At 38.8% G+C, this 22,642-nt stretch overlaps 2 protein-coding genes across 2 annotated transcripts; both read left to right on the top strand.

The window, feature by feature from the left end:
- Positions 1-3,382: 3,382 nt before the first annotated feature.
- On the top strand, positions 3,383-14,580 carry LOC117219129 (aconitate hydratase, mitochondrial). The gene is made up of 9 exons (XM_033468041.2): positions 3,383-3,574; positions 6,046-6,200; positions 6,288-6,454; positions 6,894-7,649; positions 8,811-9,013; positions 10,520-10,808; positions 11,783-12,056; positions 12,613-12,961; positions 13,626-14,580. Exons 1-9 carry the CDS (start codon positions 3,542-3,544, stop codon positions 13,764-13,766), a joined length of 2,367 nt encoding a protein of 788 aa, XP_033323932.2. The 5' UTR covers positions 3,383-3,541; the 3' UTR covers positions 13,767-14,580.
- A 2,249-nt stretch (positions 14,581-16,829) lies between these two features.
- On the top strand, positions 16,830-19,588 carry LOC117219142 (B9 domain-containing protein 1). Its single transcript, XM_033468060.2, has 5 exons — positions 16,830-17,093; positions 17,227-17,338; positions 17,868-17,976; positions 18,207-18,325; positions 19,282-19,588. Exons 1-5 carry the CDS (start codon positions 16,968-16,970, stop codon positions 19,383-19,385), a joined length of 570 nt encoding a protein of 189 aa, XP_033323951.2. The 5' UTR covers positions 16,830-16,967; the 3' UTR covers positions 19,386-19,588.
- Positions 19,589-22,642: the final 3,054 nt, after the last annotated feature.

The following is a 22,642-nucleotide window of genomic DNA, read 5'->3' on the forward strand; positions in this document are numbered from 1 at the left end:
GGACAGGAACAGGATACGAACTAACTGAGAAGAACGTTACCGAGTACGTCAGTATTCGTATTAATCAATCAGAATTCATATTATCCGCAATCAACACCAGGATGTGTCGAAAGGATGCAAGGATCGATCAGGCCTTCGACGATCATTTTTACGATCTGCGAAGGCAATCAGACGTAATACGCTCGAAAAGAAAAATGATCCGGCTCACTACGCTTCGATTCTTGCATTCGTACTCCAAATCAGTACTGGGTAAATATATTATACTTCAACTAAGAAATGCAAATGTTTACAGACACTACCTCTCTCAACTGTATCATATTTGCTTCATTCGAAATACTAATATTTTTTTATTTCTGTATTAAATAAAATACTAGTTGAAATTCGTAACTGATTTTAAAACATGTAACTAGTATTTAAAATATATATTTGACAATATGAACTTTAAATACTTGATTGAAGTATACATTTTCTTTATTTGAAAATTAATATTCTTTTCATGAAATTTTAAACATTTAAAATATGTATTATTTGAGATACGTACATTATTAAAACCAAACAGATGTTAAACTTTCCAATTGCATTCATTGATTAAGAGAAACATGAAAAAAAGTTTATTTTCCAAAACAATACGTGTTCGTATTTTTTCTATGCTTTTATATTTTCTCTCATAAACGTTGAAAATAGAAAATATAATTTCAAATATTTGTTGGAAATTTAGACATACCAAATACTATTCCTAATAATTATTTCCGGTGTATCCTAAGAAAATACAATTTCAATTCATTGTTTCCAGTACATCCTAAAAAATATACAATTTCAAGTCATTTATTGCAGTACATCCTAAGAAAATACAATTTCAATTAATAATTTTCTTTCTGCGACGTCAAATAAATCTCGAAATATCATTTCATACAAACGAGAGTACTTCATTCACTACTACCAACATTTTTCTCAAATATTTTTAGTCAAAGGTCTGCTCTAAATTCATTCTTCCGCGCGTTGCGCAACGCGACTGAATCACAGTTGTTCGATCGAACTTTCATCATCGGTGTTCGCCGATGGCTCGCGCCAAGGGATCTCGTTCGTCGCGAACAAGACCTCCTCCACGACGATACGAAGCTCGACGTAATCGGTTTTACGGTATCGTTGTCGAGATAAAGCGGCTTAAGGCACGGCCGGTTATCGGAACGATCGGCAGCTCGAAATTCCGCGGCGACGACTTGCAAACTTTATTCCTCGAGACCGGCCCGCGACCACCGGCTACTTCGCTTTCATTTTTATACGGTCGCAGCCGGCATGTGCACGCGTGTTTCGGGGTCACGGGTCGGTAAGGTCGAAGCAGCGGCCATTTTTCGAACCTCAGCAGATCAGATTAGAACCGCGGATCCGCGTTTCGCGGAGGAAACGCTGTCACGTAATCCGCGGCGAATAATTTTCTATCTGATTGTATCATTGAGAAACATTGCTCAGAGGCTTCTTGGCCGTAGAAGTATCTGATCTGCTCCAAATATGCACCGCAGATAAGCCTAATCTGAGCGTTATAGTCGACGCGCAGTTTCTGATAACTGATACGCACCGTTTGATGCGAGTAACGCTCTCGTAAGATGACGTAAGTTCTGTCCATTCAGGAAACTCTTATCGAATATTTTGGCAGTTTCGGGGGGTCCGGTGAATTTGGGCTTCATTCGGGTCTCTTTCGTTCGCTGTTGAGCTGTTGAGCGATTTTGTGAGCAGTACAGATATTGTTCTTGTCAAATATTGCGTCTTAAAGTACACTGTACCCGTGTAATTCGTTTTATAGCAGATTTATAATCTTTATCAAACATTTTGTACATTATTCAACGTTTAATGTTGTAAATCGATGTTTGTTATAATGATGGTATTGTTCATAATTGAGAAAGATAAGGCAAATTTTTTGCAATCGAATGGTCAATAGACTAAAGTGTATTTAATGGTTTCCTTGGGTTTTCAAACAACTGTCATTCAAGAGCAAGTGATACCATTGTCACCCAAGAATTTGAGGATATAATTTGAACATTCTAGAATATCGTTTATTGAATTAATTGTTAACCGGTTAGCTGTGGCGCTTTCTCTTCAGAGCGCGCACCTATTAATAAAATCAACCTTTAAAATTAACCCCTAACCTAATTGACTCTTATAAAATTAACAATTTTATTACTAATATTTACTTATTATTCGCTTAAAATTAACATATATTAGGTATATAATAAACGAAGAAATAATAAAACGTAGAAAAAATCAAATACTTATAAAAGTTAATAAAAGTTAAAAGTTCAAATTGTTGCTGTAGTGTGGACTTTGCACGTCGAACACTAATATCGTGATATTCTTTTCTAATCTTATTTTTATAACAATGTAAACACCTTCGTGTAGGATCAGTCTCAAAATATTCTAAATATCTTGAAATTTGAGAATACGTTTTTGTTTTCACTAACATTACAATTTAAATAATCACTCGAACACTTTTTGAAACGAAAGCAATAAAAAAATGACATTTTTTAAAAATTCAAACCATTCAATCCATTTTTGTAAAAGTTATAGCGTTCGAATACTTCCTGTCAGGGGTAGTTCAGTAAATTCTCCCTAATTCGCGCTCAGATTGCGCACAAAAATGAACAAACCGGCTCGTTTTTATAGTTACCGATTGTCAACAACTATAAAAACGAGACGCAAGTTTCAAACAACCGTATCTCCTCTTCCCAAATTGTCCATTTTCGTGCGCAATCTGAGCGCGAATTGGGGAGAAATTACCGTACTACCACTTCTCCATGACGAGTATACTCTTCAAACACATCTAACCGATTGATTTCACTTTCTCAAAAGAAAAAAAATAGGTCATTTCGATCCAGTGTGACAGCTAAGGGTGAAAAACTCCAAAAGTGGTCACTGGTGTAGAATTAATTATGAAATGAACAACATGTTGCTGAAAATAATATCTCAAACGTGCTCGGATGTCGGTATAGCAAAAGACTATCCGTGCAGATCCGATACAAAATTCCCGCCAACGCGTATCTTTAAAGAAACCACGTGGTCCTTCCACAGGCGGCAAGATCAATAGAAAGCAGCGAGCCTGATGCCCCCTTGAGCCCACCCAGAGAATCAACGAGTTAGGTCCCCGCCTAACCGAGGCTGCCGAGACCTAACCAGCGATCGCTGCGCCATTTTACAGAGCCCCGCTATCGAAGCAGCTCTGCTCTGTCAAACTTGGCAGCGATTACCGTCGCCGTCGTGGCTCTCGACGGGAGACGGTTTAACGAGGGGGCGCCATTGCAAAGTTCCGACGAAATTCTCGTCGAACGTTGAATCTACGTCCGTTGGGGCGCATGCGTGGCTGTTCAGCATTGACACGAGGAAGACAAGCCAAATTTCCGTCAGTTCTCGAGTGGCCGGTTTGAGAAGGGCTGCCACGAGAGAAAAACATCCTTTACCCAGCTGTCGGTCACGCGCCTGCGCTACCTCTCGGCCTTAAAACCCAATTCGGCACCGCTGAGAACGTCACGGAAGGCTTCCTTCGTCGACAATGTTGTACTGCTCACGAATTGTTAGCGGCCAGGTATGCACGCGAGATTCGCAAACATTTTTTCACGCACCAATATTTCGCACGTTCTCCGTTCGCTCACGTATCCGCGAATCTCGGGAAACCGGCGGTGACCCGTGCGCTCCGCTCCGATCCAAATTCTGCTCGTTGACCCCGTTACCAAGGTCAACCGTGTTAATCGAACGTTACTGTCTGTTAACAGACACCGTTTTATTGATTTTCCCCGGACCAGTGCGGCGACGACGAATTCTTGTCGGATCCGCGTGGTCCGAGATGAAACGAAGATTTCGGAGCAGAACGGGTGCCATTTTCGCGAACCGGGCTCGACAGGGTCGTTCCGTTACGTCTCCTGTTTGTCAGACGACCGCTGTCAAGTCGGGATTGCGAGGGTTCGAGGGAACACCTGACTTCGCTCATGGTCTCTATTTCGGAGTAGATTAAGGACGACAATGGCGTTCCAAGCGAACGGCGTTGCGCGTCGCAGTAGAATCGGTCGCGCGGAAGCGTTTCGGCGCCTGCAGGTATCCGCGAAATGCCTTTTTGCTCGTTACATAATCGGGGCTCTCGGAGCATCCGTCGTGTGCCTGTCGTGTTCATTTTTGGAAGAGTTCGAGGTTATGTGGTCGATCATTGCGCAGGATTCGAGCGTGCGGCGCGTGCGAACGAACGTGGTACGCACAGCTGCGAGAGCGCCCGCTTTCTGCTGGCCAATTGACAATGAAATAGCGGAGATAACGAGGCCGATTAGGCGCGACAACAAGCGGCCGTTCTCGTGCCGGCGATAACGCGAATTTCGCGAGCATCGCAGTTACGCGAATTCTTCTTCGTTTCATTCGTCACGTACGCGCCCGTTTCTCGGCGACGAGATCTCGTTGCTCTTGATCTTGCACCGGGAATTGGAGCAGCCCGATATTTTCATGTTCGCCAATTATCGAATTACGTAACCGCCGATGTGCACAGATGAACGTGTATGCATAATTTCGTAATGCGAGCCGTACACTACGCGCCGAGCACATGATCTCGAGCGCGTTATAGATACGCGAGCGCGTTATTTCGCGTCGAGATATCGTCGGCGGTGCCTCTTAATTGTTGCTTACTTTCACGCGTCCCCGATTGTCCTACGCGCGACACTATAAATACATTTACATTCTCTATCCCGGCTTATTTGGGGCCGATGTTTATATTCATGAATTCCTGGCCCCCGATGCGATAATGTGAATCGGGACGGCGACGCTCGTTCCAGATAAATCGACTCCGAAATGCGAGTTCATTGATCAGCTGCCGGTGTTCTCGTCGCTTTTGCGTTTCCACCGACGTAGAATTGGAAATTGAACGGACGATCGTCGATGTTCTACCAGCGGTATTTGCTTTTCGGGAGGATTCTCCAGATAGGAGCGTTCCTGAGATGTTTCTATTTGTGTTTCGTACGTTGCCTTGTCAGTTGCAACGCGATACGCGGGTGCAGAAATAGAGCCCGGATAAATATCGTCGAAGATAAGCGAATTTGAAAAACAGGTCCGTAAATAATGGTAGACGGGATTGTTCGTTGTTTGTACAACAACGACGACTTTTCAGTTGTCGTTTCAATGGTTGCACAAATTGGGAATGATTGTTGGATAGCATCGTAGTATGCTATCGTGTAGTATGATCTAATAAATTGGTTTGTAACATTTCAATTGTTTTGAACGAAGTATATACGAGTTCTCTTTATGTACATACATCTGATATAATTTTCTACTGAATTAAATACTTTTGATATAATCGATAATCGAAGATTCTAAAATTGTTAAATGCAACTGTGCATTTTAAAAGTATAGTGAGGTATTCTTCAACGAAGAATACTACTATTATTATTAATACTATTATTATTATATATATATATATATATATATATATATATATATATACTATTATATATACTGTTATTATAATATATAATATATAATACTATTATTATTATAATTTCTAATTAAATCAAAGAGCTGCAACGAACGAATATGATACGATGAACGCAGGGAAATATAATGAAAGTAGAATTGATGACTCCTCTTCTTCCTTTTCTTTATAATTTTTGATAAATTTGCACACATGTCCAATGTATAAAATTTATATATAATAAATTTAATGTGTAGCATGTACATTTGCATGTTCTTATATATTTCTTATTTTATATTAAATTTATCCTGTTTTATGTGAAATCATTCTATTCAGCAATAACTGCTCTATTTAATTGGCAATAATTATGGTAATATGAGTTGAGAATATTTTGAGAACATAAAATGAAATTAGAATATTTTAGAAAGATAAAATAGATTGAACACATTCTAGATACACATATAAAATAAATTGTACATATTTTACAAGCACTAAATAGATTGAGAATATTTCATAAACATAATATGAACATAAATTAAGATACTCGAGAAAATTTTATCTCTACCATTAAACTACGACCAAATTAATTAATAACGATTGTTGGTTTTCAGAGGCTCGCTGTCTTCGCGGCAGACATCCAGCAAAGATGTTTCAGCGTAAGTCCGTTGAGCTTCGCTGCCGCGAAAGTGGCAATGTCCAAATTCGACAAAACTGCCTACCTTCCGTATGACAAATTGGAGGCGAACCTGAAGGTTGTGAAAAAAAGGTAACTATTGCAAAAGTATACATTGCAAAAGTAGCTGTCCAATGATCAATGGATCACGGACTGACAATATTTCTGAAATTGTTTCAGGTTAACCCGACCATTAACGCTCTCCGAAAAAGTTTTGTACTCCCATCTTGATGAACCCGCTAAACAAGAGATTGTCCGAGGTACAAGCTACCTCAGGTTACGGCCGGACCGTGTGGCTATGCAAGATGCCACTGCTCAGATGGCTATGTTGCAGTTTATCAGCTCAGGCACGCTATCTTCTACCGTCTATCTCAATCCTCGTACGCTCCTCTGCCGGAAGCTCATCGATCTTCTATTTTAAACGCTGCAAAATCTTTCGTTCGTCTGCAATTTTACCGCCTTGCAACGCAATTTGTTCGCGAGTTAACGAGCGACGTCAGATATAACAATAAGTTAGAAATTACTTCTTTACTCAAACTAAGTTTGAATGGATACAGGTTTCATAAAGCAAAAATATTCTAATCTCACAAGTACCATAACTTGCCATAATCTTTCAAGACAGACATTCGAGTTGCTAGATTTGAAACGTTCCGCAGAAACGATCGAGCAAACCATGTCGATGTAAAATTAATAGCAATCGGAAGACGAACTCTGGTGACTTTCGAGGAGCGTACGACATCGAAGACTGCTCCATGAATTTTTCTAACAATCGATTCACCTCCACAGGACTGCCGCAGGTCGCCGTTCCTTCCACCATCCACTGCGATCACTTGATTGAGGCACAAATCGGCGGTGATCAGGACTTGAAGCGCGCGAAGGACATCAACAAGGAGGTGTACAACTTCTTGAAAACCGCAGGCGCGAAGTACGGCGTCGGTTTCTGGAACCCCGGCTCCGGTATCATTCACCAGATCATCCTCGAAAATTACGCGTTCCCGGGTTTGCTCATGATCGGTACCGACTCGCACACGCCTAACGGCGGAGGACTGGGCTGCCTCTGCATCGGTGTCGGTGGCGCGGACGCTGTCGACGTGATGGCCAACATCCCATGGGAGCTGAAGTGCCCTAAGGTGATCGGGGTCAAGCTGACCGGCGAATTGAAGGGCTGGACCAGCCCCAAGGACATCATCCTGAAGGTGGCCGGCATCCTCACGGTGAAAGGAGGCACCGGAGCTATCGTCGAGTACTTCGGGCCAGGTGTAGACAGCATCAGCTGCACCGGTATGGCCACCATCTGCAACATGGGCGCCGAAATCGGCGCCACCACCTCGATCTTCCCCTACAACTTCCGTATGCAAGATTACTTGAGGGCTACCGGCCGCTCGGGGATCGCCGATGCCGCGGATTTGCACAGAACCAGTCTCCTGACAGCGGACAAGAATGCTAAATACGACCAGATCATCGAATTGGACCTCTCCACCTTGGAGCCCCACGTCAACGGACCCTTCACCCCTGACCTCGCCCATCCGATCTCGAAATTGGGTAAGTGATGCGCTGGTTTTCGATCGGTGTGCACTTGAAAACGTTGCCCGAGCTGTCGGCAACTGACTTGTTTGCGACGCACGCTGTCGCAATCGGCCCAGAAACCGATTGTGCAAGCATAGAGTAGCCTCAGACGACTAGGATTATGAGCCGTTTGCGACCAACCGGGGGAAGGAAAGGAGAAAGACGCGGTTCCTTTGTTAATGTTGCTAAACCGTCCACGTGACAACCGGTTTCGCTGCGACGACGTGTCTGCGTTTCGAAATGCACACCAGGAAAATGCGGCTCTAATATTGACCTTGATACTATGTTTAGCGAGCGAATTCATCTGTTTTTAAGTCGATTTCGTGCTTTAAGAGAGTTTCGAATAGCGACAGACGTTTGGACGGCGAGAAAACTGACGTTAAAATGTAGGCTTATTTCGATCGGTCTTGATGACAAGGAATATGATTATGGTTTGGTGCAGTTGATCGATAATCGAAAGACGGTAGAATGACTTTTAAACGCAGTTATCTCGAAGTAATTGGCATAATCTTGTAGACAAACTTGAACGTCTTTTACGTGGACAGCTCAATTCTAGCGACGAATACTGTTTGAGAAGCTGAGTACACAGCTTCAATCGATGTTGAAATCAAGTGATTGACACTCAAACAGTAGTAAACCTTGTCTTGGAAAAACTGTAGTGATCTTGAAATAACCTTGACGCGTTCAATCTCGAAGACAAAATATGAACACAAACACTTAATGTTAATTGAACAGGGAACAGACTGAATTCAAGTTTGAGTTAATATTTCGATAATAGCAAAACCAGTAAGAAAAGAATCGCAGCGACCTTGAAATGATCTTGACCAATCTATACTTGAATATAAACATTGAACACTAGTATTTTCGTTAGAAAGGAAGTCTGTGCAATGGAAAGTGTCGGACAAATTGAATTTGAGTTTGAGTGAACGTTTGCACACAGTAAAATCGACCTGAAGAGAATTGTAGCGACCTTGGAACGACCTTGACCGGTCGAAACGTCGCGATTACAATTTCATACGGCTACTTTATGCAAAGACACAGCGTTTAAATGTTCAAGCGGAATTGTATACGTTTTCTTAGCGGTTTATGAATTGCCGGGGAAATTCGTGAAATAATTTTGTCAATGATTGCGATTAGGTTCAACTGCCAAGCAGAACGGTTGGCCCAACGAGATCAAGGTCGGCCTGATCGGTTCCTGCACGAACAGCTCCTACGAGGACATGGGTCGGTGCGCGAACATCGCGAAACAGGCTCTGGAACACGGATTGAAATCGACGTCGGCGTTCAACGTTACGCCTGGATCCGAACAAATCCGCGCCACAATCGAGCGTGACGGAATCGTGAGTTCCTTTTTAGTATGCCAATAGTGCTACCTAAGCCGTGTTAGATAGCTCGTAGACAATTCGAGTTTTCGCCACTGTGTGCCTGATACCGTGCCAAGCGTTGGTACACGATGCTTCAGCAGCCACCAGCCGACCCACGCCAAATTCTTAATTTGGATCGGATCGATGTATTTTGACTTTTGACAATGTGAAATGGAAAAGTAGGCACCCGAGAAATTGCACAGAACGATCTCGAGAGACTTATTTATATTATAGTTGCCATTTATTTATACGAAGTCTAATTGTGTCAATGGTCTAGACTTTTCTGAATGCAGCTATGGAGATATTCGGCTAGCAGCTCGTTGTTTTCGATGATATAACTTCGACGTTTATTTTCTTCCGTTAGTGGCTATTCATGACATTCGAGATTCTTATTAGTAGACCGTGGATCCTCATGCAAATTTCCTCATTTTCATCAACAGTTTACATAAATTAGGATTGAAGAAAAGTTTCTGTTCGTCTAGCAGCAGATTATTTATTACCAGACTGCGGGTTTTTCTGCAAAATAAAAATTGTCTAAGTTGATTGTAATCACTTTAATAAGTTCTACGTAATATAAAAATATTCTCTAATCGTTCTCATGTATTTATGATTTCACTTTTCTCAAAAATGCATAAAATATCCGCAGTCGACTCAATACAAAATGAAAATAGAAATGCTATTGAACATTGTTTATTACGTTTTCTAGTATCTTGAAAATCTGTAAATTCAATGACTGCCTAAAGATCCACAGTCTGGTTATTACTGTCATTTTAGAATGTTAAGACAATCGTTTACGATTAACTTCAGTAATTTGTAACGATTGCGAATGCTATTTCGAACGATTTGAGGAGTCGCAAGAATTATTTTGAATCAGTCATTTCTGTATGTTTCTTATTCTTGCCAATTTTTCAGAATCTCTGTTCACGTTAATACGTTTCCTTTCTTGTGATTTTTGTGTACCGCTTTGAAAGCTTTAGGGAGACGAGACCAATGGAAATTTTCGGGCACAAACTTCGTTTCAGTATTTGTACGATTGCGAATGGTTCAGGTCGAAGTCCAATCTAAATATGAATCAACTGCAATCTATAGTGAATCACCTTTGAATATCTTAACATACAATTGTGATAACTAATTTGATTGACAGACACTTGTCATTCACTGTACAAACAACGACGTACATTTGCAATCTAAATTCGAGTACTTCATTAATCGCCCATGAAAGATACCGTCGACGATGATAAAATACATGACCTACAAAAATGTCTCAAAATACCAAGATAATTGACAAAATATATAATAATCTGTTGATGCGACGATAAGCTTGAAGAATATACTCTCATTTAAAATAGAAAATGCGTTCATCTATTGTTGTCAAATCATTAAAAAAATGTGGTGCTAGAATTGCTTTCAAGACTCATTTCTGAGATCAAAAATATTCTGCTAAATAAATTCCTGCGAATAATGACACGATGTTCCTTCTAGGCAAAAACGCTCCGAGAATTCGGAGGAACCGTGTTGGCGAACGCCTGCGGACCCTGCATCGGCCAATGGGATCGTAAGGACATCAAGAAGGGCGACAAGAACACCATCGTCACATCGTACAACCGTAACTTCACAGGACGTAACGACGCGAACCCAGCCACCCACGCCTTCGTCACCAGCCCCGAACTGGTCACAGCTCTGTCTATCGCTGGCCGATTGGACTTCAATCCAGTTACCGACAAACTGAAGGGCAAGGATGGCAAAGAGTTCCTTCTGAAGGACCCCTTCGGTGAGTCGATGATAACGCGAGCTAATTGTCGTGGGAATAAGTCGACGCGCGAAACGTTACGAGAACGATAAGCTTCTAATGGCTCCCGACGACGCGTTAATTTGTGAATAATTATGGATGAGTCATAGTTCACGACTCTCTCTTTCGTAACAAGTCTCCGTTGTCCCCACAGTACACCGAGTCTTCGACGGATTGAAAATAAAACTGATTACCGTCTTTGGAAGCAAATGAGCTGTTTCCATTTACGTTCTACTTAATAGTTAATAGCCTCTTGGAATGTTTTAGTAATTTTAATATTTAATACGTAGTTGCTTCGCGTGCCGCTTTTTATCATGGAGACACGAATGCAATATTTAGTAGCAGCTCGTTAGCAGCGCATAATAATGTGTATTTTTGTGATAATAAGAAGAGATCCTATGTTGGCTTTGTTATTATAAAGCGACGTTTGTGACGTCTGATCTGTGTACGATGATTTGTATAGTTACTTGCTCGTTTAGTCTTCATGTTCGTTCGTCTGGGAGACCTTTAATCAGAAGAATCATTTATAATTTGACGGATTATAATATTATGATTGCACAACGTACAAACATTTTCTTAAATTAGCAAAATGCAAACTGCAATGAATGCAGTATATTGTTTCAGTTTGCTTTCGATTGATTGGGGGATTTATGAACGGAATTATGGCGAGAATTAGGCTACATTCAGTTCGAGTTTAATTCTTCATTTGCATAAACTTTACAGTCTAGTCGTAAGACGTTATATACTTTTTAACAACGGCTATAATTGACGAGAATTAATGACATCATGTTTACCACAAGAAGCCTCCTATGGGCAAATCGAATCCTTCGTCACCCTATGAATTCTATGAATGTTTAAATCATTCAAGTCATGCCTACTGTTCTATAGAAACAAAGATTTCCTATGAATTGTGTCGGCTTTCATAAAGGTTTGATTGAATTGCGTGAATGTTCCAGGCGATGAGCTCCCGAGCAAAGGTTTCGACCCTGGCATGGACACCTACGACATGCCGCCAAACGACGGTAGCAAAGTGAAGGTCGACGTGGACCCGAAAAGTCAGAGATTACAGCTTTTGGAACCATTCGATAAATGGGACGGCAAAGATCTGACCGACCTGACGGTTTTAATCAAAGTCAAAGGAAAGTGCACAACTGATCACATCTCTGCCGCTGGTCCGTGGCTGAAATATCGTGGCCACTTGGACAACATCTCCAACAACATGTTCATTGGGTAAGCTGAACAAATCGTGGAATTTCGAAGGCCAGGAAAGAACTCGTCGAGCACATTAGCCACAGAATGCGAACAATGCCATTACGATAGCTTCTAAAAATCAATTGTTGTTATTTCATTGTCACTTTCTTTCATCGATCTTCAATATTGCTAACGGAGAATGTTCAAGAAGTTCGAAGATCTCAAGCACAATGCATTATCGGTTTAGGATAATAATTTACACCTTGTTTTCTATTTCACCTTCTTAATTCGGTGATTAACCCTTTGCACTCGAGTGGTGACTCTGAGGCACCATTAAAATTTGTTACACCATTTTTATATTAATAACAAAGTTTACATTTAAAAACTTGTTAAGAGAGCGTAACTGTTGCGTGAGTCACAAGAATCAATTTCATATGCGTAAAGTGCGCTTTATCATATAAAATAAAAATAGTATAAGCCAGAAAAATTATTTTAGATTTACAGTTGAAATAGCTTCGAGTGCGAAGGGTTAGTAAATAAAATCTGCATTCTGTCACGAATAAGACGCGCATAAAATAACCACGCGATTTTTCAGCGCTGTCAACTTCGAAAATGGTGAAGTGAACAAGATCAAGAACCAGCTGAGCGGTTCATGGGGAGGTGTGCCGGACGTGGCCCGGGACTACAAGAAAAAAGGCGTCAGATGGGTAGCCGTTGGCGATGAAAACTACGGAGAGGGTTCGTCTCGGGAGCACGCCGCTTTGGAGCCCAGACATCTCGGTGGCCGTGCCATCATCGTGAAGAGCTTCGCCCGTATCCACGAAACCAACCTGAAGAAGCAAGGCTTGTTGCCTTTGACCTTCGCCGATCCTAGCGACTACGACAAAGTCCAGCCCACCGATAAGATCAGCCTTTTGGGACTGAATGACCTCGCACCTGGCAAGGTACGTGTTCAATAATCGCTTCGTTTCGTCTCTTGGTTTAACAGCTTGGCCGAAATCGCGCGACAATCGTTTCGTTCGCGTCGTTTAATCGTAATTTTAATCGTAATCGGTTGGAACGTAATTTTGGCATTTTATGCATTCCAACAAACTCAAAGCGATAGCTTTCTCGTTCGTTTTCTTTTCGAAAATGAAAACAACGCATAACAATTTCACGATTATATTTTCTTATGTGAACGTTCTAACGTCTCTGGCAATTTTCGCTACGTTTACTAAGATTGTTATTATTGTACACGAAACGTAGACACCGAGCAAGCGTAACCGTTTCACTCGTGTCATCGAAAATAAGAAATCCCCAGAATAGATAACGCGCTAATCGGCGCTGACGAAAGATAATAATTTGACACGGATCCCGAAATTCCCACGAAAACATCGCAATTCTTTCGTCGAAAAATTCGCCAGCGATATAATTCTAAAAACGCAATTTCGATATCGGCCGGTTAATAACGGAGCTCATTTGCGCCACAAATATCCTTCTTTCGCAAGTGAGTTCCGTGACAAAACAGTAACGCGAAGCACGAAGGCAACGCAAGCGGCCGCCAAAAATAGAGATAAAAGTATTCCGATCAGCCGAGCCATCTAACCGAGCGATTCCTGTGATTTGCAGCCGGTGTCAGCGGAGATCAAGCACCAGGACGGCAAGGTCGACAAGATCACCCTGAACCATACCATGAACGATCAGCAGATCACGTGGTTCAAGGCTGGCTCGGCCCTGAACCGGATGAAGGAGATCTCCGCCGGAAAGTAAGCGCGCGATTACCATCGCCGAACACCGTCATCGTTCGTGAACAAAAAAGAAACGCGTGATTGTAGCTAGCTAGCGTGTACACATCTCTAGGGAAATGCGAACGGGGCAGGCGCGCGCCCCGATTTTCCAGGTAGATACTCGTTACGTGACTCGCGAAGGGCGCGAACCGGGCCGGGAGAAAGTTTGCAAGTGTCGGTGACAGCGCGAAGCAATGATCATTTTCACGACAATATTTGGACAAACGTGTTTCGCCGACCACCGTCGTCGTACAATGATGAACCCTCGTAATCCGGGCGCAGGTTGTAATTTTACGGAGACTCTAGTACACGGATAATACGTAGATGAATTTAATTGTCGAATTTAGCTGCAGCGATCGGCCGCCGATCCCTCCGGACTCGCGATTCGGGGATCGGAGCGGAAGTTCCCAGCGATAGGCAAAAGGACCTGATGTGCGGACTGGACGTGCCAAACGTGTTCATTTTTCAATTACGTATCGCAGCCCGCCGATGGCACGTCGAGACTGTACCATATACCCCCTTGGCCCAAACACACACACACACGCACACACCACACCACACCCCACACACACACACACACACACACACACACACACACACATTCTCCCACACCAGCCACATACCTCAATACCGATCGATTAAATCTTGTATATATATATATTACATATATCGTTCGCAGAGTAGAATCATGTTCTGGCAATGCGATTTTCTAGATACGACTGATGAAGTATAATACATTGTAAGATCGTTGTTGTTACTCGATGAACAAATAAAAGGTTGAGCAAGTGAGCTTATCATTCGTGGTTGTTTCTTCATTTGATTGGGGAGTTTGATGGGTGTACAGCAGATGTTGACGTGCAAAATACGAATTTTCTAATTCAATTGTAAGAAATGAAAGGTATACAGGAATGTTGTTCGATTTTTAATAACTTGGATATTTAAATTGAGCAGATGATAGCAGTGTTCTGAAACGTTTTTAATAGGCTTACTTTTTTATTTAATTTAATCTCAACCAAAATTTATTTAGCATATACGTGCGAGATGCCCTTTTAATTTTTCTATACAAATTCGACATAATAATAATAGTAATAACAGTAATGATAGTAATAATAGTAATAACAGTAATAATAGTAATAATAGTAATAATAGTAATAATAGTAATAACTATAAAATGGTAATAAAAGTGAAAATAATATAATTATAATATTATAAATACAATATGTCCTAGCTTCTGATAACATTAATAATTGATTTTTGTATTTTATCTAGTCTTTGCTTTTATTAATGTACAAAATCCGCAATCTATTGATAAGAAATGGGGAATGTGTGATTTTGATAATTGGAACGATGGAATTTTCGTTTCCAATTACAATCGATGACGTGACGCTTACTTCTGCTTGTGAAGTACTATTTTTGATTCCGATAAGATAAGTTTCAGTTCCTTGATCAATTGGATGATTAGGTTTACTGGTCGATGTTAAGGTAGAGAGCATTGCGTCAGTTGGTGGAAGTTCTGTCTGGGATGATGCAAGATTTATTGGTAATTGAAATGAAGTTGGTCGGTAACCAGAATGTAAATTAAAAATAAACTACAGAATATGGTTTTGTAATCATTGTATATAGTTCGTATTGATTTAAATATGACGGTATTATTTATTGATCAACAGCGGGAGAAGAACCGAGCTATTATTTAGCAGTAGGATTTAGGAAACGATTATTATATATTTGATAAATATTTTCGCGTTGATAAAAGTCCTTCTAAATGCTAATAACTAATATGTTGATGGCTTCTCTTAATGTTAACAGCTTAAAAATAGTCCGTATTATTTTTATCATATCTTGTGAAAATTATGATTAATATTTTGTAGCGATGTTCTGAATTATGATTTTTGATTAACTCATTTAAGAAATGCGCTACGATCGCTTGATTTTCCGGGTGGGGGGAGGAAAAGTTGGGTTTTATGAACTGATAATAATAACCAGATGTTAAGTTTCCAGTTTCGACGCGCATGTGCTGGAACAACGGCGGTTCTTTAATTAGAACACGTGCTTTTAACAGTGTCTCTCACGCTCGATTCTTGAATGATTTTATTCACCGCCGATATTGATTAGTTTATACATATTTTAGCAAAACGCACCGTGACTGCAAAATAATTTAATCATTTACATAATTACTCCATTTATTTTCAATTCAATCATTGCCCTTCATACAGTCGCAGGATTTATCCATGCAATTTTCTTTTCTATTAAATTTCAAAATTAATCCAATCTGAGGGTAAATTAATTTAAATTGAGTGCCACTGAATTCGATTACATAAATTTAACGAAAGAGGATAATATTTGTTCGTTACAGGACAAAAGAACGTGTAAGCCAACAAATGTCAACGATATTTTTATTTTATTTTCGCCACGAAGAATTTTTTAGTTGTCAAATAATTCTAAAATGATTGCGAGGTTCTTCTTGAAAATTATATGATGGAATTATCAGATACGAGTCTAATTTATGCTGACTTCCTCATTAACATTTCTGCGAGATAAGAGGACAAAAATCTCTTAATCAAGAAGTTTTTGAGGAAACAGTTTCTGGCTCAAAGCGAATTGTAGTAAAGATTTCTTAAAATAAAATCTTTTCTTTGCATAGTAATTTGATGATTCTTACATCATATATGAAAGTAAAAAATTAACGAAACGATACATTACTTAATATTGCTATTATTTCAAACGGTTCGATGTTATCTTTATTTTCAAATAACAGTTTGAAAAAATTAATCTTTTCAAATAGCTGTTTTTTATTTTCATTTCGAAGCAAATTGACTATTATATCTATTATTATATATTATTAAATTACGTAATACAAAGAACTGAATTATTTGTAATAGTTGCTTATTATTTTCATTTCGAAGAAAATTTGCGTAGGTCTGACACGCTTACGTAATGAAAAGAAGGAAGAAACGTTTCGAGCGCGCTCTGCATATGGCCCAAGTTCCATTTCAACTTTTTAACCATCAGCATATGTTCCACAAAAGTGGGCTATAGCGCATGCTTCGTTACCACGGCGACGTGTTCGCATAATCGTACACAAAAGCGGGCCGTAGCAGCGTGAACGAACGCATGATCGAAGAGAATCTCCGTTCGGAAATAAAGTTACCGCTGGTCCCTCGGTTTTCCAGTTCGAAAAGCCGCGATGTCCGGCGACGGTGAATTTTTTCTCTCGATTATAGGTTCCATCGAGCACGCGGAATTTTACGACGCGGACAACGTCTACTGCAAGTATGGATTTCACTTTGGCCCCGAATGGACCGTAGTCGCTGTGAGTTCCGCTTCCTTTTTCACTTTTTACATGCCGCCGCTGTTAACGTTGAATCCCGGTGCATGTGCACGCTCTCCACCGTGAATTTTAACATCGCGTCGTCGGCCGGCGTCGGCTGATAAAATTCTATCAGGGCATCGAAGAGGGTTTGACGCAGATGTGCAAGTGCAGCAGTGACCCGCGAAATCTCGCCGTTTGGAATTTCCCTCTAGAAATCACGTTTAAAAGCACCAATCCGCACGGATGTAAGTTGACTGATTTTGTTAGCGCTTTTAACACTTAATCTACCGACGTTTGCTATTAGTCCTTTTAAGATCAAAGACCAGCAGTGATGAATTTCTTAAATAATTGTCAACTATAATGATCTCATAATCCATCAAATTATTAAGATTAACGTAACAAGTTCTTTTGAAATTATTATTTCAAAGTAAACTATATAATAATAGTAATATTTTATTACTATTATTAGTAATATAATATATAACTATATAATATATATATATAATAACTATATAATAATAAATATTTTATTTACTGAGATTTTATGTGCTGTTTGAAATACCTACCATTTTGTTTGAATTGTGGTGTTCAAACAGCGTCGAGATAATTTTTCAACTATTTTTCTTTTACTGTATAAACGAAAATATTTTTTCACTTTCTTTATATATTTTTTCTTGTAAGAATATATTTATTGCATATTTTATAAATATTCTATATATTGATATTATATTTTGTTTTTTTCTACGAGTCGTTACAAAAAGTTTAATATCTTAGGGCCGCAAATGATCATGTCAATTTACGGCCTGGACCTATTCGGCCATGATGTCATACGGGGATACGGAGTATGCCATTTACCTTTGAAGACAGGTTACCACGAAAAGAGGTACATTAATTTTCAACATAACAACATAACAAATTTAAACAACAATAATGCAATTTTATACAAATTTAAAACATATTATAACGTTATATTACAATTTATATTTTTCACTGTCTCGTATATATCATTTACCGATTTCCGTTATAAAATCCACAGTTCAATGATCCGGATAATAGAAACAGCGTGAAATTGTTATTGCTCGTGATGCGTATGCAAATATCCTAATTTTATAGGGTAGCAGTGTACGTGCCGGAATCTTCGTCGACGTTGCAACGATTTGCAGCCTGGTTAACCGGTCGAAGACCAGAACTAATTGATCCAGCAATATTAGCCTCAAACGGCGGAAGAGACCGTAAGACAATATACATATATTTGGAACGGTTTCACGTTTGCTCGCGATGATATACCTCTGACATTAAATTAATTGAACTCGCGGGGATTCAACGTATTTAGGACAGACAGCCGATATGTCGGCTGTATTAACATGCACGTTCCGTACGGCCGGTCAATCGAATTAAACAATTCTGCCTGTCAAAATAGCGAGCACAAATCAATTGATACGTTTCACGTAGCCCGTTAGGGATCACACTTACACCGGTGCAGCAATCATCCACTTTCTTAATAAAGCTACAGTAAAATTTTCATTCTGATTATATTCGGGATCTCTCTCTCTCTCTCCCTCTCTCTCCCTCTCTCTCTCTCTCTCTCCCTCTCTCTCTCTCCCTCTCTCTCCCTCTCTCTCTCTCTCCCTCTCTCTCTCTCCCTCTCTCTCTCCCTCTCTCTCCCTCTCTCTCTCTCCCTCTCTCTCCCTCTCTCTCTCCCTCTCTCTCTCTCCCTCTCTCTCTCCCTCTCTCTCTCTCTCTCTCTCCCTCTCCCTCTCCCTCTCTCCCTCTCCCTCTCCCTCTCTCCCTCTCTCTCTCTCTCTCTTTCTCTCTCTCTCTCTCTCTAGAATCTTATTGTTGGCATAAAATGATGACCACGACCAACGAAGCTCACGATTTTTATTTTTACCGAGATTGTTATTTCGACAAGTTTCCATTATATTCTTTAACATAATTTTCAGAATGTATCTATCAAAAAGATAATTATTTTCATTTGTTCAGAGATGTATGGACATCGCTGTGATTTTATATAAAGCGATTCATAATTTGATAAATGAAAATAAAAAAATAATTACAGTTTGAATTGAAAATAAAATAAACATTGTTCGGCTAACTTTATACATTGTTATCATTACGGGTTGCCAAAAATTACGAAATTACTTATTTTGTATATACTGTAATTTTCTATATACTTTTATGATTGCAGTGACACGTATGAGGGTGGAGGGTGCTGTTACAGTAACGTTCAACGTTGTTATGAAAGATTTCTTCAAGTTGGGCTACAAGAATGGCGAAAACCCGGACAAGTAGCTGGAATTCGCTAGAATAAATTATTACAGTGTTGATACCAGTATAAAATGACAAAGGCACGTCGCCTCGATAACTGTGTGTTCTGCTTTCACGATCAAAGACTGACTTCAATGCCTTCACATAATCAACTAATAGTACAAATTCATACAAATCTGTATATATAATATACATATATAAATAAAGGAAAATTAATTCCATATTAATATGTATTTTATAATTTCAATCCTTTTTAACTCTTAATATTCCGTTGATTTTTTTGCACTGAAAAATTCTGCTATACAAAGTTGAATCGAAGTAAAAATCATTATACCGTTGTGAAGTTTTATAGGAATTAATAAACGAAAGATTTTGTGTTTTGTATTTTACATGATAACCTTGAAAGAAAATAATTTAGTGTCGTCGACGTATCGGCGACGCTCAAATGATTAATTACATTCTCATATGGATTTAGATTCCACGCAATTTATATTTTAATTTTCATCTTCGCGACATACTATTTCTGTGTCGAAAATTTCGTCTTCGCGTTGAATCGTTCGTTTTTGGTATTTTCAAATATATCGTTATCATGTTTTGTCCAGCACGGTTGATCAATATCGTCACAGTTACGCTCAACTTTCGCAGCGGTTTTATTCCCACGATAAAAACTGATACGAGATTTTTCACGAAGTCCGTGGAAAAAAGTATTCCATCGAAAAGTTTCCCGGTGCATACAGGCTCGGCGAAATAAATGTTTCGAGGTTCCCGTTTGGCACAGAATCCCGATCGCCTCGGACAGTGGATGGAATCTTCTCGCGACTCGGTTTTCTTTTATCCATTCGTCGATATCAACGATACTCGTAACCAGCGAACGAAATCGTACGGATTATTTCGACAAATCATTTCCGGGAAACCGGTTTCAACAGCGAACAAAGGAAACCGTCGTGGACGCGAGGACGTCGTGCTCACAAATAATTATTGTTCCGTGTCGCGAAGATCTAGAATCAATAATGTTTTCGTCGTTGAAAATTTCACGGTACCATGGCGATTTAATACTAGCAAACTTTTCATCGATTCGTTTATTTCAACGGACGAAATCCTTTTGCTTTATGTATTTAAGGAATTTTGTATAAAAATGGGAATGACGTAAGAATTAATTAGAACATGTATACAATTTTTATGATTAATAGAATAAAATAAAATAAAATATTTATGGAAATTAAATAAAATAAAATAAATAAAATTAAAAAAGTTAAATAATATAAAAGATATTAGCGATCTATTGAAGAAATTAACGTTTTTATTTGTAGAATTTTAGCAAATTTTGTAATTTGCGTTTATTGATATTGAAAAGATGCATTTAAGAGGAATTTATTAAATAAATTTGTTTCATTCGACTTGTTATTATAATAAGAATCACTAAAAGTTGGAATAAATATTTGCTGGATATTGTTATAGTAAATCTAGTGTTAAGTGTCATCATTTTGACACTACATCTTATTTTTTTAAATTGTTGAAATTATAAAGACACCTTCACAGAAAATTTGGTGAGGTTTCTTCTTCCGATGGTTTCTTCATTCGAGCACAGATCATGATAAAAATAGCAAAGAATGAATTCAATTTTGTTATATAAATCAACGCACGTTAGTCACTTTTCGAGCTTGGTAGATTCATTGTTAACAAAGTGCGTCGAATTCCACGAAAGTATCGTAAAGTGCATCTTCTATGCGCTCAATGCGCACTCAAGTATGTCTGTTTTCTACCACGATCTTTGTTTCAAGGGGACTGAAACGCCGGACTCCACTCGAAGGAGGAATAAATGAAAAATTCAACTGGCATTGTGCTTAAGGCCTCCACCCTCTTATATTAAAAAATTTCCGTGCAAGCCGTATAGATTTTATGACACCATTTGTATCAACTGTTCCCGGTAATCTCCAATTTCCTACACAGCCATCGCGACTACGGCGGATACTGGCCGAGCAGTTTCATATTTTAGGAGGAAATAGTTACATTAAAAGATGTTGTGGCTTACAATAACCGCCGCTCGATATTGAAATTTTTAAGGCGAATATATATTGGTCGTAACATAAACTTAATTCTGGTAACTCTTTTTTGCTCCGGCTTCGTTTCCCGTAATAATTAAAAATGCCGCGAGGATATAACTATATTGCAGTGAAAATTTAAATCCGTAGCTTAAAATGCTGTGTATATGCTTCTGTTAATGAAATGGAAATACTTATTTACGTACCAGCAAAGCCATATACCACTAGGATTACATTTTGAAAATTTGGGTTATATTATTCTGTATTATAAAACTGAGGGTGTAAAACGAATTATTATTATTATTAAAATATTATTATTATTAAATTATTATTATTATTAAAATATTATTATTATTAAATTATTATTATTATTAAATTATTATTATTATTATTATTACTATTAAAATATTGTTGTTTATATTTTGTGAAGTTGTTCTGAAATAAGTATGAAAGTATTGTATGAAATAAGATTGTGCAAGATGCTCTGCATGATTTTGTTAAAGAAATGAGGAACATTTATTTGCATAATTAGCAAAGCCATACTATCAGGGCTATATTTTACAACTCAGGGATTATTTTGCATTATAAAACTGAGATATATTAGATGAACATAAATTATAATTAAAATTGTTACTTATATTTCGTGATGCAATTCTAGAATGAATAATATAAGTATCTGCAGGGTATTGTTGATCGAACTGCAAATGCGTCGTATAAATTGATGTGTGGTGCCAAAATCGAGATCGTAAACACACACACACATACACACGATTCATCATTATACGGGTGTGTGGAATAAATTAACGGGAATAGTTCGGTTCTATTTCTGGTATGAAGTCACTCCACTAAACCAGCTTTTAGTCGACGGATATTGAGGCAGTTTATATTTTTCCATAGCAATGTAAAATTAATTTCGTATTCAAATCTGAGCTGATTGTGAGATAAAGAAAAATTTACTTGAAAAATTACGTTTTATTACAATAATCGTGAAAATATTGAATTGTTCAATCGATTGCTATTTCTATATTTAAACAAATTCGTGATACTAACTCATTTCAGCAGATTTAACACACTCATGACACAAATGATTCAACAAAGTTTAAGACATTATTTTAAATCGATTGCTCATTAGAACGATTACAGACAGCGGTAAAATAACTACTGTTGCTTACAATCGATGCAGAATATGTTTACTTTGCAATGTACACTTATTAGAAGACCATGGATTTTTATGAAAGT

The sequence above is a fragment of the Megalopta genalis genome, chromosome 11 (assembly GCF_051020955.1).
Source record: "Megalopta genalis isolate 19385.01 chromosome 11, iyMegGena1_principal, whole genome shotgun sequence".
In the NCBI taxonomy this organism is placed as follows: Eukaryota; Metazoa; Arthropoda; class Insecta; order Hymenoptera; family Halictidae; genus Megalopta; species Megalopta genalis.